Source organism: Phoenix dactylifera, chromosome 3 (genome assembly GCF_051530095.1).
Source record: "Phoenix dactylifera cultivar Ajwa chromosome 3, Ajwa_hap1_PhDact_Kaust_v1.1, whole genome shotgun sequence".
Classification (NCBI taxonomy): Eukaryota; Viridiplantae; Streptophyta; class Magnoliopsida; order Arecales; family Arecaceae; genus Phoenix; species Phoenix dactylifera.
The window spans coordinates 7,322,941-7,340,839 of NC_143192.1; the positions used below are offsets into that span (position 1 = coordinate 7,322,941).

The window sequence follows — 17,899 nt, forward strand, 5'->3', positions numbered from 1 at the left end:
ATTCTACAGAGAGTTCCTTATGTTTCTGAATTAAAATTGCTAACAGTGAGGTAAGGTGTCAATGCTTGTCAAATTGTCAACAGAATACAAAATCATAAAGCAATAGGTTTCCTGGCATATCCTTACATTTTGTTAGAGAATTAAAAGCAGGGTTGGGTACCTGCACATTCTTTTTTTATTATTTTATTGAGATTAGGAGAGGCTACTCCCCGTTTGTTTCTAACCTATACCCACCCCACCCTTGGTGGCTCATTCTGACCAGAATCAGATCCCCACCCACTTGCCCAAAGGGTGAGGGGTGATACCATCCGAGCAATTCTTTGGTGGTTACATTAATAAAATTTGATATGATCTTTTTTGAACTATTAAGAAAACATTGGCTAATATCCAGTTGCTTTTGTTATCTTCACATTTTTTGTCATCAAAATTTCTTTATAACTTCTATTAAGCTGTGCTAGTGGAAGTTTAAATGAGCTATATTCACTGAGTACTTTCTAGGTTAGAAAATTGTCTAGTCTCTTTGCTAGAGTTTTGGTTGGTTCCTGGCCATCATTCAAGGATATTTTCTTGTATGATGTAATGACTGTTGAAGGTCTTTAATTGCATTTTTAAATATGTTCAAAGAAAAAGTTAACTAAACATAACAGTAAGTTATTTAAAACCCATTTAATAATGTCTTTGCTGCAAATGATTCTCCATGAGTCTTAGATCTTAGTGAACTGGAAGTGAAAAAATTGTATTTTCCATGAAATCTTCTCATTTTGACTTTGCAGTCCCTTTTGAAGGGACAGAGAGTACCAAATTTCAGGCTTATTTCACAACTGGCTAATGGCAGCTTGTGAATGCACTCGATAAGAGCCAAATATGTGTTTACCTGACTTGAGGCTAATAATATAGCAAAGAGCTCAGCTAATGAGGGAGCAGGGAGAGATTCTGCATAAATCTCATAGTCTCAAGGTAGCTGCAAACCTTTGTAACTTTCTCTTCCTTTTCTGTCAGCATTTCTAATGAAAAAAACAATGATAGCTTATATAAAAGGGACTAAGGATGAAATCTCCTTTCTAATCATATGAACTAATTCCATATACACATTGGGTCTTATGGGGATAATACATGGAAAGCCTACTTTTGGTTTATAACGCACAGAATACCTGATGCTGAGTGAATAAGAGCAGTGACATTACTTCTCAAGTTGGTAATTGTAACAGAATGTCTTTTCGGATGGCAGAATAAGCCAAAAGAAAATCACATAACATAATGAAAGACCTATAATCAGTAAAATACCATTAGAGAATTCATAATATGTGGATGAAGTCTCCTTCTCCCACTCCTTCCATCTCCGTATCTGCATGAAAGAAGCTTTCAAGACAGTTAATGTTCAATTTATCAAGAATGAGAAAGTTACCATGTAATTTGAAGTCATTTGAAAACAGTATGCAATAAAATTCTAAGGTCCCACCCACCTTTGCTCTTCCAAGGGCCATTGTAATAGCACTATAAGCTACATGAAAGACGGCCAAGAAAAATATAAACATGTGCAACTGATGCAGTGCATTCAATGAAACAAGTGGCACGCTCCCCTGTTGATAGGAATGCAAAAACGAAGGAAAAAAGTGTTATAAGGTTAAGACTTGATAGTCTTAATTTCATTACTTGAAACAGAAAAAATAGTCTAATTTTAGGGTCCATACTCGCGATTGACAAAAGTGACTCAATTATAATGCAAGTGTAAGAATAAAATTAGCAAAAAAAACATGATACTAGATTTCATTATAGATACACTAATTATTGCTAGAGTCCCTTCTATCAGTTGTTGTGATGGAATGACATATTTGTATACAAACATGTAATTATTAAACTGTAAGACATCAAAGTATTTCTACACATTTGAGGTTGGAAGTTTCATCTTTGTGGGAAGGCATATTGTCAGATTGGCACTTCAGTTTTCTCACCAAAAAAGGCTGCAATCAAGTTAACAATGTGTAATAGTTTAAATGCCAATAGCAACCTACAAATGAGGGTGCAAATTAGCTAGCACAAACATACTCTATGACTAGAACAAGTATCTATGTGCCATTTTGAGTTGTATCATAATTACAATCATGATATATGAGATTTATATCATGGTCTGCTAAGTCGAAGTATAGGTTTAGCCTGAGCACGAAAAACCTTGAACAACAGGTAGGTCGAACCTACCCCAAGCCTTGGTGGGCTCTCCCGATGTCCATAAAGCCTTCCGGAACACGTTCCAAATTTACAATGCATATAATAGAAATGTGCCATGGTAAGTCTGCTCTGTTAATCCAGGGTGGACTTAATTTTATTTTCAAATAAACATAGATTAACTAGTTAAGTAATATTATTTTAATTTCATCCCCATTTTCTCCCCAGAAGAATTCCAAACCATTTCACAATAAATAGATTCATTAAATTAGAGAAAAAACTCAAAACAAAGATCAGCTCAAGCTTTTTTAGAGGTCGGCCTATAGCTACCAAAACTGCTTGCTCTACATTGTGACTACACCTAGGACCATGGCCTTCCCCGGTGGCTAATATACTAGCAGTGATTACAGTGATTATCTGCTGATAAGTAGGAGATAAAGTTTGAGAAAATATAGGGAATGATATGATTAATACCTTAGCCGTACCCAAAAAATAATAATGCATATTTAGGATAACTGTGTTGAGCTGATCCTAACTGCAGACATTTATGACCCCCCTTGGCACTTGAGGAGATCTCTTCTTGCTTTTTATCACGTGTTAGTTAATTAGATAGCTCATACCAACACTATCTCTTCATGCATACCATAGGATCTCTAAAAGCTAATATTTGTCTTCTAATTGTAAACTTCTACTTTGTTCTTCCCAAAAACAACTTATCTACTTTGAGCTTCATCTTTTTGATTGTTTTAACCAAAACACTGCCAGTTTGTGCTAAGATTCTCAAGAAACCGAAATATTTAACATAAATTTTATTTCAATATGGGAGTATTGCTCCCCTTTTGAGTATATGTTTCTTTAAACAATATGGGCTTTATTTATGAGTTACTTGCAATTATGTATATACTACTTTAGTTAGCCCATAAGGGCCTTTTCACTTGGTGTATAAAAGCAAGGATTAAGTGCTAGTGCTGGTGGTTCTGTTGGCCGCTCATCGCCATGGCATAGTTGCCCCACCAAGCTGAGATTAAGAATTAATAAAGGACTTAATGGTGCTTTTATTCAGAAATTTTTGAAAGAAGAATTAGTAGGTTTCATGCTGACCTTTGCCAAGTTGGCACCTGACCTTTGCCAAGTTATGGTGCGAGCCTAAATACTATGCGCCAGATGGCCTAAACTGGCACTTGAAACCAATGTTTGGCGAACCATGCCAAACTGGACTAGTCGATTACTGGCACAGTTCATCCCATCAATTCGATACATCAACCTTACCGCCCCTACATCTGTCTCTCCCCTCTTGATGCATTTGAAGCCTCCTCCTCCGGCCACTCCTCACACCAGGTGACATATTTGAAGCCTCCTCTAGCCCTCCTCACTCCAAGTGAGTTCTCTCTCTCTCTTAGGGTTCACTCGAAGGCCAAATCCGAAGCTCGAAGCCCTCTCCCTCTCCCACCTCCTCCTCCGACCCCTTGGAAGCTCTGTTCGATGCTCCATCCTCGTTCGAAGCGCTTCGTTCTCATTCAAAACCCTAGGTCCCTATTGTAGGGGTGACTGAAGAAACATCTAAGCAAGTCTCTCTCTTCCTCCCTCTCTCTTTGTTCCTCCCCCTCCTTCCTCTTCCTCCATCTCTCTCTTCCTCCCTCTCCCTTTTTCGATATGCCATGGAACGACATAGTACAAATCCGTACCATACCGAAATAGTCGTCTGCCGATACGGATTCCAGTACTAGTTCAACAAATCTTGCTTGAAGCCTTGCATTGAAGCATATCTTATTGTTGGCGATTTCATGTTTGTTATGTTTAATTGAGACACTTACATGAGTATATTTTAGATTTAAGTATGTGTATGTGCATTATTCATTTGACTTGAGAGACAATTAGTGTGTCCACAAATTGCATTTTGCATTGCCTTTAAGAGCCAGGTGTGTCTGTAGATATTACTGCATGCACCTGAAATGTTACATTCAGGGCATTGGGCCTACTATAAATTTTCTCTCTGGGCTTACCAAAGTGGTTATTGGTCAAGTCATTAGCCAATGGTAGCTCACACTTTTGCATGGATGTGGAATGGCATATTGAGCAATCAAAGATTTTTGAATCCCCTTCTGAAAATCATCTCGTCATGTGTTGAAGCATTTAATGCACCACTGCATTTTTGACTATTTAAATCCTTCGACTAAAATGCATTACTAAATGTAGACTTGATTTAGTTGTTTTTAGAGTCAAATCGAAGTGCAAAAAATGCACAACATATGAAAGTTTTTAGGCGACTTAGTTGAATCAAGTGACAATAAGTTTTCTGACTATTTACTTGTTGGTACTTTCCAATACTAGGGTATCACAATTAACATGATTAGAAAGTAAACCAAGACATTGGTGTTCGTTGATGCATTGTCAATGTTATTGAAACTAAATTATTACTAGTATGAGCTAGCTTGTTCTTTCAAAATAAATCAAGTATAGTGCTTTTCTTAGCCATCCTAATAGTCCCTTCTATAATATTCAGTAACTTGTTTTACAAGTATAGTAGGATGCTTAATAACCAAAAAACTTATTACCAAAATGTTTCCTCAACAAGAAATGTCATAATCCCAAAATACCCTATAGAGAAAGACCCCAAAAATTAGCAGACAATCTTCTCCATTTCTTACCCTATAGATTAGAAAAAAGAGATTCAGAATGATATCAATTCAAGAAAATATAGCATATTAGCTATTTACGCTAGCACATAACATCATGTACTTGCATAATCAAGATCTTTTATTTTCAAAGCTTTTATGAATATGGCCACTGGAACCACCATAAGCAATATGATCTGGCAGATTAACTTACTGAAGAACATGAAGAACCAGCTGCAGGTGCAGCCAAGATCCTTCGCTTTGGGTTTGAATCCAAGAGTGTGTCCCATAATAGTCTACTATGGTTTCTTTCACCACTCTCTACTGCCACTTCCTCCTTTTCTAGGCGGCATGGCAACATGGTGCTTGCAGCTTTCTCAGATATACAGACTTTCACAATCCAATTCTGTCCAAGAGTCAGCAGTAAGGAAATGAAACCAAGAATCATCAACTCTGCAATGCCAATGAAAGAATGGAATGTATAAGACCTATATTAGCAGCAAATTCATTTTGTAATGATACCTGAAATCCATAAAAGAAGATGACACGATGTCATTAATTACCAGAAAGAAATGAACAAGGCATATAATGTTCAGAATGAAAATGCTAGACTATAAAAATTAAGATCAAACCAAAACATACTAATCAGATTTAAATTATTCATTATAGAAGTATTAGAACATATGAAGAAACATTTGAAATTTTGAATTAATAATGACCGGACAATAAAAATTCATGTCATCATAGAAAAGAAAAGTTTGCTCTTACCAGCTTTAACCTTCTCCAGAGCTTCAAATAAAGCCTTCTTGTGTTTCTTAATAAGCCACTGAAATTGAAATCCATGAAGCAAAAGTTAAAAACTCCAGACTCCAAATTATACCAAGCAATGAAACAAAATACACTAAAAAAAACAATGGAAAAAACTAGCATCAAATTTCTCCATGACACAGATATTGAAAATTACAAGGTGTATATTTTTACAACAAATGAAAATCCCAAGGCAAGAAAATAAAGAATCTAAAATACCAGGCTTTCATTGTCTTAAGTGTTGTAAAGGAGGAATAACTTAGATTCCTTATCATTGGAATTACATTAAAAATAGAAAGCTTTTTGTGATAGCAAAGCAATAAAACTCTTTTTTGTATAACTCAAGAAATCTGACTTAAAAAGTATGGAAAAGCATTGAGCAAGAAAGCAGATAAACACAGGAATGATATAACTCTGAAGGTCTCTAATCCAGATATAACAAATACAAGAAAATGTTGAATAAGCAAACCCAGGCTAACACAAGCCAAAATGAAATTTTGATTCTTCTGAAAACCATTCAAAGGACCAATTGATGCAACAAATACTAAGGATAGAAAAGAACACATTTTTCCACTAAAAGAGCAAATACATAATTATGAAGAAGAAAAGCTCCTCATTGTGGCAGGATTTTGTTTTTTTGGGGGAGGGAGGGAATATTTATAGCTCTAAAGCACTCAAAAAAAACATAATAATAAAAGAAAAAAAATAGAAATTATATGTTTATGAATCTCAAAAGTCAAAACAGAACAAAATTCTCAAAATAAAATGAGAAGATAATTTTTTGATCTTTTAATGATTATAGGACTTCTATATTTGAGTGGGAAAAATTGACAACCAGTCTTCTACGAAAAGTGAAACGGTAAAGATGACACCAAAACAAACCCAAGAAACATTGATTTTTATGCATAGTTAACAAGTTATAAGGAATGAAAAAAGGTTCCATGAATAACCTTGAGAAACCAATACCATGGAATTAACGATGACTTTGTAGTTCTAAAGGCCTATGATCCAAAACTGATATAAATAGAATATTCTTTTACTTAAGCCCAAAAATAAAAGAACTAGCCCAAGCGAGGGGAAAATATTAAGCTAAAAACCCAAAAGAGGCAGTATTTTTTATGCAAGAAATAGCTAAAAGAACAAAGCAATCATATATTTCTTGGATACCTCTCCGAGATGATGAAGTCCCTTTTCCAGAAGCAAGGAGAAGAGGATGATAACAGCACAGACAGCGGCAACGGCCCACGTCGAGGTCTGGTCTAGCTCCCTAGAGTTCCCTCCTGCTCCTCCTGCCATTGCCAAAATCCAAGTCTAGGAAAGACCCAACCAGCTCCAGTTACTCTTGCTCCAAAGATATGCTGCTAGATTTCACCTGAACTGTTACTTAGACAAAGCAAAGCAATGGAAGGAGAAGTTTGATGATGATTCAGAGAGAGAAGAGATTTGGTAATGGGAGGAAGAAATCTTCATTAGTTTTGTTGAATGGAGGCTAATGGGCCCAAGCTTTGAGCATTGTAACAATAATAATAGGGGCATGTCTGACGGGGTTAAAGCACTACTTAGGGCACTCAATGGAATGCGAACCCAAATTTATACTCTCTCACAAATACTTGGGCTCCGTAAGGGGGATATACTTGTATTTTTCGCTTTCTTTAGGGGGAGGGGCCTGCCTATATTTGGCAACTAGGCGGACTAGGGATTCTGGATCTTTTTCTGAAGAAAAGGGATTATGGAGCTTCTGAAAGGTTGTAGATATCTTGTATAATATAAGACCAGGTTTTAGATATCTTGTTTGCATATTGCTACCACAAAAACTTTTTTAAAGGAGAGTTTATGTAGGTTGCATGATATGTAGGCGATTCTCAACTACACATGCTAGTACATCTAGTTGCTAAGATTTTTAACTTTTTCATATATCACCATCTTGGTGCATCATTAGTAACTAGATGAATCAAAAGCTCAATTGCCTCTTGCTGAAATGGGAGTTCAGGAAGGTTTAAAGAAAATCCTGGTTGTTTATTGATCTCCTGTTGACTGTCCTTCAGATCTTATAAATAGACTATTTTCTAACTTTGCTGGATGTATTTACACTCCATATATTTGAACGGTATTTCTATCTGCTGCTATACCAAAAAAAATGAAGATAGATAATAAAGGAAATAAAAATTTCTCAAGTGATATACTGGCTACATTGAGGTCTAGTCCTCCACCCTAGAGTTCCCTCTCCTTCCGCCGTTGTCAAAATCCAAATCCAGGAAAAACCCAACAAGGTCCAGTTCCTCTTGCTCCAAAGATTCGCTACTAGATTTCACTTCAACTAGTAAGACAAAGCAATGCAATGGAAAGAGTTTGAGAAAAGATTCAGAGAGAGAGATTTGGTATTGGGAGGAAGAAATTTTCACTAGTTTTGCCGAATGGAGGTTAACAAGTTCAAGCTTTGGACATTGTAATGGTAATGATGGAGGCATGCCTGATGGGATTATAACACTGCTTAGTACACTTAATGGAATGTGAATCCAAATTCTTACAAATACTTGGGCCCTCGCATATCTATTTTCCTACCACTCGGGACTAACAAACATCTGACGTATGACTGCTTTTTTCTCAAGAAGGCAATCAAGTGCAACGTAGTTAATAGCAAACTGTATGACTTTTGGTCTCAAGGTCTCTCTCTCTGCATACCTCCTCATCAGTGAAAGAACCCACGTATGGTTATAAATATATTTGTGATAGTTTGGGCTGTCTCCACTGTCTTCTGCACCCTACGAATCTTCGCAACATCTATTAACATAAGGCTGATACAATGTGCAGCACATGAGATCCAGAAAATATGTGGCAGCCGCTCCATCAAGATCTCCCAAGTGACCTTATATTTGGCCAATGACTTGCACGATATTTTTCTCTTCTACATGATCAATTTCCTCCTCTATCAGTTTGAGGATATACGCAGCGTCGTGCACCTGATCAGAAGTATCAACCGACTAGTGGAAGAAAATTTTCTTATCACAATATGTCAGAAAGTTGATAATACTCTGCCTGGTAAGACTGGTTCAACCATCACACATCATCGTCAGTCCATATGTAGGCCACTTATGCTTATAGGAGGCAATCCATTTCTCTAGCTCTTTATTACTGTCGAGAAGCTTACCGTAAATATCCTTCGAACCTGAAGATCTACACCGAGACCAACAGCCTGTATGATAGAAATGACAGACTTATAGTACATCTTGTCTGTTACATTCATTGGGATGTCATTGAAGTGGAATCAGAATCCAACAGCTCGCCACACATCCTTCTTATCCTTCTTCAGCAAAAAGCATGTAAATGTAAATCATGGATTGTTGCTCCTGAAGGAATCTCTCTGAATGACTTCTTTTTGCTACCAAAAGCCTCTAGCATAAATGCAATTTGGCCATCGCCTCTGCTGACAACCTCTCTGACTGAGAAAGTTCTCCTGAACTCTAGATCTGCCCTGCTGCTCGTAGAACCAAAGCCTGACTTATAGTAGAGGGCCCAAATCGAGCCCTATGCCCGGCCACCTCATCCTGCTGCCACTGATAATCTAGATTCACTTTCATAGCAACCTGGATCTGTGCCTCATCGTCATCTGAAGCGGATGCCCTCTCTGACTCTCTAAAGTGATAGAATGGTGGCTCTGCCGCTCGGCGGTCCATCTCCACCTTCTTCTTGAAAATTCTCTCCTTCACTGTTCTGAAATAAGCGAAGTGTTTCTTCATCAGCTGGCGAACCTCCTGTGGCCATTTTCGGCACAGATACGTCAGGATAACCACCAGCTAAGTGTTGCTTCAATCGGGTTACCTCTCCTTCCTTGAACTTTGTGTTGCACCAATTGCACTTCCAATGGTGCCGATCCAAGAGCCTTTGCCCATGATTCTAGCCAATGTCATGCTCTAGCTTCTTTTTATTTTGATGGCTCTATTCCTATTTCCTACAGGTCTATCAAGTACGTCAGTTTATCAATTATTTAAAAATAGCAAAATTTTGTTATAACAAAGATAATTTTTTTACTTCAAAAAATACATTTGATTTACTTAATGCATAATACTATTTTTTTATATTTTTATTTATTTATATATTTTTAATATTTTTAAATTTAAAAATATGTTTAAATTTTATAAATTCAAAAAAATATGATTTCTAGCTCAAAAATTATTTCTAAATTATGTAATACCTACAACTAATTTTTTATAATTTTTAAAATTATTTATATATTTTTAATTATTTTTTAATTTAAAAATAATTTTTAAATATAATGTTTTAATTTAAAAATAATTTTTAAATATTAATATTTAAAAAAATTAATTTCAGCTCAGATCCATATCGGGATGCTTTGATCCTTCTTTCATTCTTTAGAGGGGAGTCAGTCGTCATGGAACTGTCCTAACCCTCGAATTACGAGCTTTCCACTTGCTACTCAAACTAGAAAAAGAGGACGGCATTGTTACACCCTTCCCTCAGTCCGTGACGCTATCTCATATGCTTGCTTTTGCTTTCTGTCCATTACCTTTGTAGGCTTGTTCTACTTTCCTTCCTTGATCTTGAAATTAAGACTGATTATTCACTTGAGACTTCTTCGCTGACTTTTCTGTGGTTTCCGTCAAACGTTATCTACTTTTCTTCCCGTACTAGCCTATCATAGTCAGTTTCAGTTCTGAACTCAGCTCTTGCTTGGTATACAAAAAGAACCCAATAATGGATGCTACATATTTTTTCTACGCCCTTGGGCATGCATCAAAGGCTGCTTATTTCTCAATTTTTTTCAAATTTAGGCCTAAGCCACTATGCGCATGATCGCATCGAAACTTGAATGAATAGACACCAAATTTTTATGGAGAGTAGGTTGCATGGTCCTAAATACATTTCTGATTTTACATTTTTTAATTTTTATTTACTTTAAAAAAATATTTTTTAATCCAAAAATATATTTCTAATTTTTAAAAATATATATAATTTGAAAATTAAAAATTTCATATAGATTGTCTATAAATCTACAATATATAATAAAATCAAGCCCAACTCAAAAATTTTGGCACGATCTTCTCTTATTTTGCTATTTTCGAGCTATTTTTTCAAACCCAAAAAAATGAGAAAATGAGATAGGAGAGAGGAAGCACACCTTATTTAGGCTTGAAACTTTCTTTAGAACTGCTGAATCGGCAAGTTTTTTGAGTGGTTGGGAAGGAGAAGCGGCGAAAATCTCTCTGTCGCTTTCAATTGTAGTTAGGAAGGCCTTCTCGGGCTTTTCCAACTATAATTAAAACATCAGACAAGTCACTATTGAGGGCCCGGTTCGGAATCGGATTGATTCAATGCAGCCCGGTTCGGAACCGGGTTGACTCGATGCGGCCTAGTTCGAAACCGAGTTGACTCAGTGCGACCCGATTCGGAACCGGATTGACTAGGTGCAAACCGATCGATTCACACCGAGTTTGAACTGGCCGGTTTCAGACTAATTCGCACTAGTTCCAGCCAGTTTCAGTCAGTTCGGAACCGATTTCGGCCGGTTCGGTACCGATTCCGGACGGTTCGGGGCCAGAACTGAAAATAATAAGCAAACCAATCCAGTTTTGCATCGGATTGGCTCGAGATTGCCCGAACCGGGCCGTTCGGCAAACCATGTTGGTGAGTGACTAGTAACTAGATGAATCGAAAGCAATTATCTCTTGCTAGAATGGGAGATCGGAGAGGTTTGAAAAAAAAAATCCTGGTTTTTTATCGATCTACTGTTAACAGTCCTTCACAACTTAGAGATAGACTATTTTTTGAGTTTGTTGGATGTATTTATACTTTACAGTATATATAGTGAGCTATATTTTCATTTGCTATACCAAAAAAAAAGCGATAGATGATAAAGAAAATAGAAATTTCTCAAATGATAAATTGGTTTTGGTAGTGGCCAATATATTTACATATATTGGTTTATGTTGGCCGAAACAATGAGGGACAGAATTTTAGAATACATCAAACCAAAAGGTGTGTAACATCAATAAAAATCAATAGCTTGTCTAAGATGAGAACATTGTTGATAGTACTCAAGTATTTATTATGTTGTCATTTCTTCAAAAGTTGTTGCCATTGGCTAGTAAAAATTATAACATCTAATTATATATATAAAATTGACAATCCTAAGAGAGTTTCATGATCTGAAATGCAATTCTGGATAATTCTAGAACCAAATCAACATGCTAATTAATTTGGTCTGATAGGGTTCACCTCAGTTAGGTTTAGTTGGGGATAGTTTTGGAGAGTGCATGGAATTTTTCTATTCATTCCTATATTATCATATTAAACCATGCTTGAACGGCATTGATGTCACTCCCTTAAAGACTTGCACATAGAATAATCTCTTTTCAAAATTGGGTGCGAACCACCAGTTTACTAGGTTGTCAGCAAGTTATGGGATTTAATAAATTGAAGGAAAATGCCCTAGTGTAGTACTCAATCATACAAAAAACCTAGGTTTTGTTGATATGTCAACTTATGACTCAATAAACATCCACCCACTTCTTGCATTCACAATACCAGTTTCAAAAAGTAACACCAATCATGTGGCTGCATATGGCACAATAAATCTTTTTGTAGCAATTTTATATCAAACCATCTCTTGTGTACAGCACTAATTCTCATGAGTTATATCCATCCCTTTCTTGCTGGTAGAACTATCCATGTCCATAAATGGACATCCCTTAGCGTCATTATTATAATCAGTTTCAAAAGTTTTTTTGCAGGTGTAAAATCAGGAACGATAACGTTGATGGAGGTTGGAGTGTTGGAGAAGTTGAAGTTTGTCAAGAGGTTTGGGAAAAAAAAGAAGGAAAGAAATCCCGGCTCACAGATGGTTGTTCAAAGGAGGCGAGGTATAAGGCTAATTTCATGAGCCGATATGAGTTGTATTAATACAAATGAGACTCACAAACTTTATTATAAATGTGATTCATTCAGAGATCCACAACTTGGATCTCAGAAGGGTCAAACAAAATGAGCTTATCTTATTTGAAGAAAGAAAAGGATTGTGAGTCATTTTGGACAAAAGCACTTTCTCAGAAAACCTAGAAAAAAAACTATGAATGCAAAGCTACTGCTAGAAAGGCAAAATATTATTTCATAAATAATAATATCCAAAATAAATTATAAAGTGATTTGTAGCACGACAATGTACAATAAGTTACAGACATCCTAACAATCTTCCGAACTGCAAGGAAATAGCAACAGTAAATTGAACCAGACAACCCATTATAATGAAACAATGTTAAAGGTTCAAGTACGACCACGAGGTACAGAAGATCACTTGCCACTGGGTGGTTAGGCATGCATGAGTTTGAATTACAGTATCATCCAGAAAGAATTTTGCAGACAGAGGCAACATGAGATAAAATTTTTCACTGAAAATTAAATCAAGACTGGTTGGCAAGCTTTGTGTTCTAGTCGCATACGTCATTAAGGACTTCACACCAACAGGATGCAACTGGTAAAAAACCGACATCTGGATCTAATAAAACCAAAATACATTCACAATTTATACCCTAATTTTAACTTGCCCGCTGGATTCTTCAACAAGTAATCCTTAGATCCATTAGCGGACAGATAGAAGCAAGTTTCACCAGAAAATGGACCGAATCCATACAAGATTTTGAAAGAGGCATCTTGCCGGACAGAAAATTGCGGGCCGCCGGGCACTGTGACAAGCAGCACAGCAGCCACAGGGGAGGCAGAGAGAGGAGGGGACGAGGAGCCGCCAGCCACTGGCAGGGCTCAGCAACAGAGAAGCAGGGAGGAGAGAGAGGGTTGGGGGGGGGGGGGGGGGGGGGGGGGGGCGGGGGCGCCGGGCAAGCCACAGCCAGAGAGGAGGCCGGGTAGGAGGGAGAGGAAGACAGGGGAAAAAGAAAGAAGAGAAAGCGATAAAGAATATTACCGGCCGGCCTAGCCTCCGCCCGCGTCCACCACCTCCGTCGTCGTCGGCCGTCGAGAAGAAGACTATCGGAGAGGGAGGGCCTTCGGAGACCAGAGAACACAGGGAAGAAAAAGAAACGCTTAGCGTTTCGGCCGGAGAAGAAAACGCCCGAACCCCACGAGAAGAAAAAAAAAAGGACCGAATCCATACAAGATTTTGAAAGGGGCATCTTGCCGGCCAGAAAATTGCTGGCCGCCGGGCACTCTTACAAGCAGCACAGCAGCCACAGGGGAGGCAGAGAGACGGAAGAGAGGAGCCGCCAGCCACTGGCAGGGCGCAGAAACAAAGAAACAGGGAGGAGAGAGAGAAGGGGGGCCGCCGGCCGGGCAAGCTACAGCCAGAGAGGAGGCCGGGTAGGAGGGAGAGGAAGACAGGGGAAAAAGAAAGAAGAGAGAGCGATAAAGAATATTACCGGCCCGCCTCGCCTCCACCCGCGTCCGCCACCTCCGTCGTCGTCGGCCGTCGAGAAGAAGACTATCGGAGAGGGAGGGCCGCCGGAGACCAGAGAACACCGGCAAGAAAAAGCAACGCTTGGCGTTTCGGCTGGAGAAGAAAACGCCCGAACCCCGCGAGAAGAAAAACCCACGAGAGCCGCCCAGGCTTTCTTGACAGCGACACAACAACTTATAACGACTTCGAGCTTCACTTCTTCGCTGTGATAACATCGCTCCAGGCTATGACTTTTCAAGTAACGTTTGGTAGATATAAAGAAGCATTGAGTTCTATGTTGGCTTTCAGCAATCTTGGTGGACCACATTGGCTGTTTCCTTGGGCTCATAACTATCACATCAATATCTTCTTTTGGTTTCCTCAACCGCGAGAGATGCCATATTTAGAAAACATTTTACGTAGACCAAATCCAATAGATCAATATAATAGCAAATAATTTATGATCAAAATAAAGATAAGAATTCATCTTGTTATCCACCTGGTCCATCAAATAACCTCATCATATTTAGTGGGCCTTATCTTGTGGAACATGAAGTACCACGAGTAGAATAATTTCCAAAAACCTAAAGACAAATAGATATGTTCATGTGTTAATTTGTTGAATGTTGATTAAGTTACTTGATTTGGTTCATCTTGCCAATCTATGGTGCATTGAAGCCTGATTAGATGGTAAATGAAGATTAATCCAAGGGAAGGACTTTAATTTTCTCAACGTAAACTAAGTCATGGTGATATATAAGTAAGCATATAACTTTTTTTTTTCCTTTTTGGTACAATTAACTATACAACCTTCCTCAAGTTATAAACTTCTGGACTTTCATACTACAAAAGGGAACACATGTCTTTTCTCTAAAGAAACCTGACCATTTAATTGGCCTAACTGCTTAGTTATTAGTGCTTAGATTCAATGAGTGGGTAAGAGAGAGAGAATACAAAAAGTGGGGGAGAGAGAGAGAGAGAGAGAGAGAGAGAGAGAGAGAGAGAGGAGAATAGGTGGGGTGAGATGGGCATATTTTTAGGTTTGAACTAGATCCATTTTCAGGATCGGGTTTCAGGATAGGCCCGAATCAAGCCAAGCATCAGCTAAAACCTAGTCCAAAATTTATTCATGCCCTATTTTTTGAACCGAGCCGAAACTGATGGTTCACAATCGCAGGCTTAGTTCAAGGCCCGACCTGAAGCTGGCTATTTTTAACTTTGCTAGATGTTTTTGTGCTCGATATATTTGAGCCAATTTTCATAAAAAAACTAAGATAAATAATAAATAAAATAAAATTTTGTCTCGTGACATACTAGTTTTGGTATTGGCCAATATATTTAAATATGTTGGTTTATGTAGGCTGAGACAATCAATACTCTGTCCAAAATGAACACATTGTCAATAGCATTCAAGGATTTATCATGTTGACATTTCTTCAAGAGTTGTTGCACGATTGACAATCTAAGAGAATTTCATGAACCAAAATGCAATTTCAAATAATTTTCAAACCAAGTCGATATGCTAATTAATTTGGTTTGCTAAGGTTCACCTCGGTTAAGTTTAGATAACGATAAATCTGGATAGATCATCGAAGACCAAGTAGGCTGTCAAGTTTTACTAGTTTATTCCTATATTATTTTACTCATTGAATCTTATTAAACCATGCTTGAGCAGCATTGATGTCACTCCCTTGAAGACTTACACCTAGAATAATCTCTTTTCAAAATTGGGTGCTAACCACCAGTTTACTAGGTTGTCAGTAGGTCATGGGATATAATAAATTGAAGGAAAAAAGCTCTTGTGCAGTACTCAGTCATGCAAAAAATTTAATTTTTGCTGGTGTCTACTTATGACTCAATAAACATCCACCCCTTTCTTGCATTTATCATACCAATTTCAAAAGTAATGGCAATCATGCAGCTGTAGATGACACAATAAATCTTTTTGTAGCAATTTTACATTAAACCATCTCTTGTGTATTTCACTAATTCTCTTGAGTTATATCCACCCCTTTCTTGCTAGTAGAAGTAACATTCCATGCGCATAAAAGGACACCCCTTAGCATCACTATTATGATCAGTTTTGGAAGTTTTTTTCAGGTGTAAAATAAGGAAAGATGAGAGGTTGATGGACGTAAAGTGTTGGAGAAGTTAAAGTTTGTCAAGAGGTTTAGGAAAAAATAATAATAAAAAAACCCAGCTCAATAGATGGTTTCTCAAAGGAAGCAAAGTCTAAGACTAATTTCATAAGCCGATATGATTTAATTAATACAAATGGGACTCACAAACTTTATTATAAATGTGGATCGTTTGAGATCCACAACTTTGATCTCGGCAGGGTCAAACAAAACGAGCTTGTCTTATTTGAACAAAGAGAGAGATTGTAAGATGAGAATATTACTCAATATTATCACACAAGAAAAGGTTGACCTGCAGATATTGAAAATAATAGATAGAACAAGCTGACTTCATAGTTCATTATACTTTAGAAACTAAAAGATAAGGATCGTTCCCATTGGTGATTAATAAAAGAAAGAGTACTGACATAGCCCAGTGCAATTGTTAAACTAGTGATTAATGAAAGAAAGAGTACTGACATAGCTCAATGCAATTGTTAAACTAGTTCATGATCTGATGCGGCACAAGAGGATTGGTGTGGCTCAAGGGAGGTTAGCGTGATTAAGAGGGTTGGCCATTCATAAGGCACCATGTCAGGCACCGGCTTCATTTGAAAAGTAATTCCTTTTGCTACAGAAGAAATTATCCCTCGACTCGACTTCTTCAGAGGTCACTCATGGTCCTCGGAGGGCGAATCAAAAAAGCGCTTATTTTTGCTGTATTCTGTCCTTCGCCTATAGCTATTTTAGGGTCGACTCGTGCGTGTTAGAGGTCGACTCATAAATATGTTGGTTTTCACTGTTGTCTATCTTTTATCTTCAGCCATTATGGGGTCGACTCGACTTGTTCTAGAGTTGACTCATGCTCGGTAGGGATCGACTCGTAATTTTCTTAGGTCGACTTATAAAAAACTATTTTTATCCTCTTTGTCTTTTGCCTAAGACTATTCTGAGGTCGATTCGACCAGTCCAGTGGTCAACTCGTGAAAACATGCTGGACCATTTTGTCGAGGTCGACTTGTGTGCTTCTAGCGTCGACTTCTTAATTCCTTCAAAAATGAAGTCTTCTATCTTCGCTTGTGGATATTCAGGAGTCGACTCTTTGTATCCAAGGGCGGACTCCTCTTACACTGAACTTTATAAAATTGATTTATATTCTTTCCAACTAAAGCATTTTGAATTGAAATTATCTTTGCTTCCTGTAAGCATTCTTGTATACTCTAAAAAAATAATTAACAATTTTTTTACTCAAATATTTTGTATCATCAAAACCAAACCTTTTGGATCAACACAAGGCTATTCAATTCTCGATTTGCTAGCCCATGCGAAATCCAAGCTAGCTGCACGCATTATGGTGTCTCCTTGGTGAGTCCTAGAAAGATGGTAGAAAGAAACTAGAAGGCTCATTAGGAGAGGGGAGGATGCTTTGCCATCTTCGAATGAAACATAATCCCTCAATATTCTGTTCTGGTTTGCTGCCAACTAAAACAACTTAGGGAACAACAAAGACAAAGGATGCTTTCTAAGCCAAGTATCCTTCAAAAAAAAAAAATCAAAAATGTCCTTTCCATCACCAATCTTTACTCTGATATTTCTGAAGAACTTCTCCTCTATCCATAGAACATCCTCCCACAATTGTGATGCTGTTTTCCTTATAGAAGGTTTCGACCATCTAATTCTTCTTTTTCGAAAGTATCTCAATTCAGAAGCACTTCCAACATACAGAGCCTTCAACCAGAAGCCTCTATCACCATTTGCAAAACATGACTTTATTGAAAGCTTTGAGATCTCAAATG

General features: G+C 37.6%; 1 protein-coding gene across 8 annotated transcripts in view; it reads right to left on the reverse strand.

Moving 5' to 3' along the window:
- The window catches only part of LOC103704936 (MLO-like protein 9), a 42,049-nt gene extending 27,814 nt beyond the window's left edge, over positions 1-14,235 (reverse strand). For 2 of the 8 annotated variants that reach the window (XM_088717630.1, XM_026803799.3), the window contains exons 1-6: positions 13,970-14,235; positions 6,753-6,943; positions 5,547-5,604; positions 4,993-5,231; positions 1,464-1,580; positions 1,285-1,345 (exon numbers count right to left, since the gene is read on the reverse strand). In XM_088717630.1, the coding sequence (XP_088573756.1) occupies positions 1,285-1,345; positions 1,464-1,580; positions 4,993-5,231; positions 5,547-5,604; positions 6,753-6,881 (604 nt within the window). In that variant the 5' untranslated portion in view covers positions 6,882-6,943; positions 13,970-14,235. Of the gene's footprint in view, positions 1-1,284; positions 1,346-1,463; positions 1,581-4,992; positions 5,232-5,266; positions 5,286-5,546; positions 5,605-6,752; positions 6,963-13,518; positions 13,636-13,969 lie in introns of those variants that run through there. The other 6 variants (XM_088717627.1, XM_017842234.4, XM_088717624.1 and 3 more) reach the window with 6 other exon arrangements.
- Positions 14,236-17,899: the final 3,664 nt, after the last annotated feature.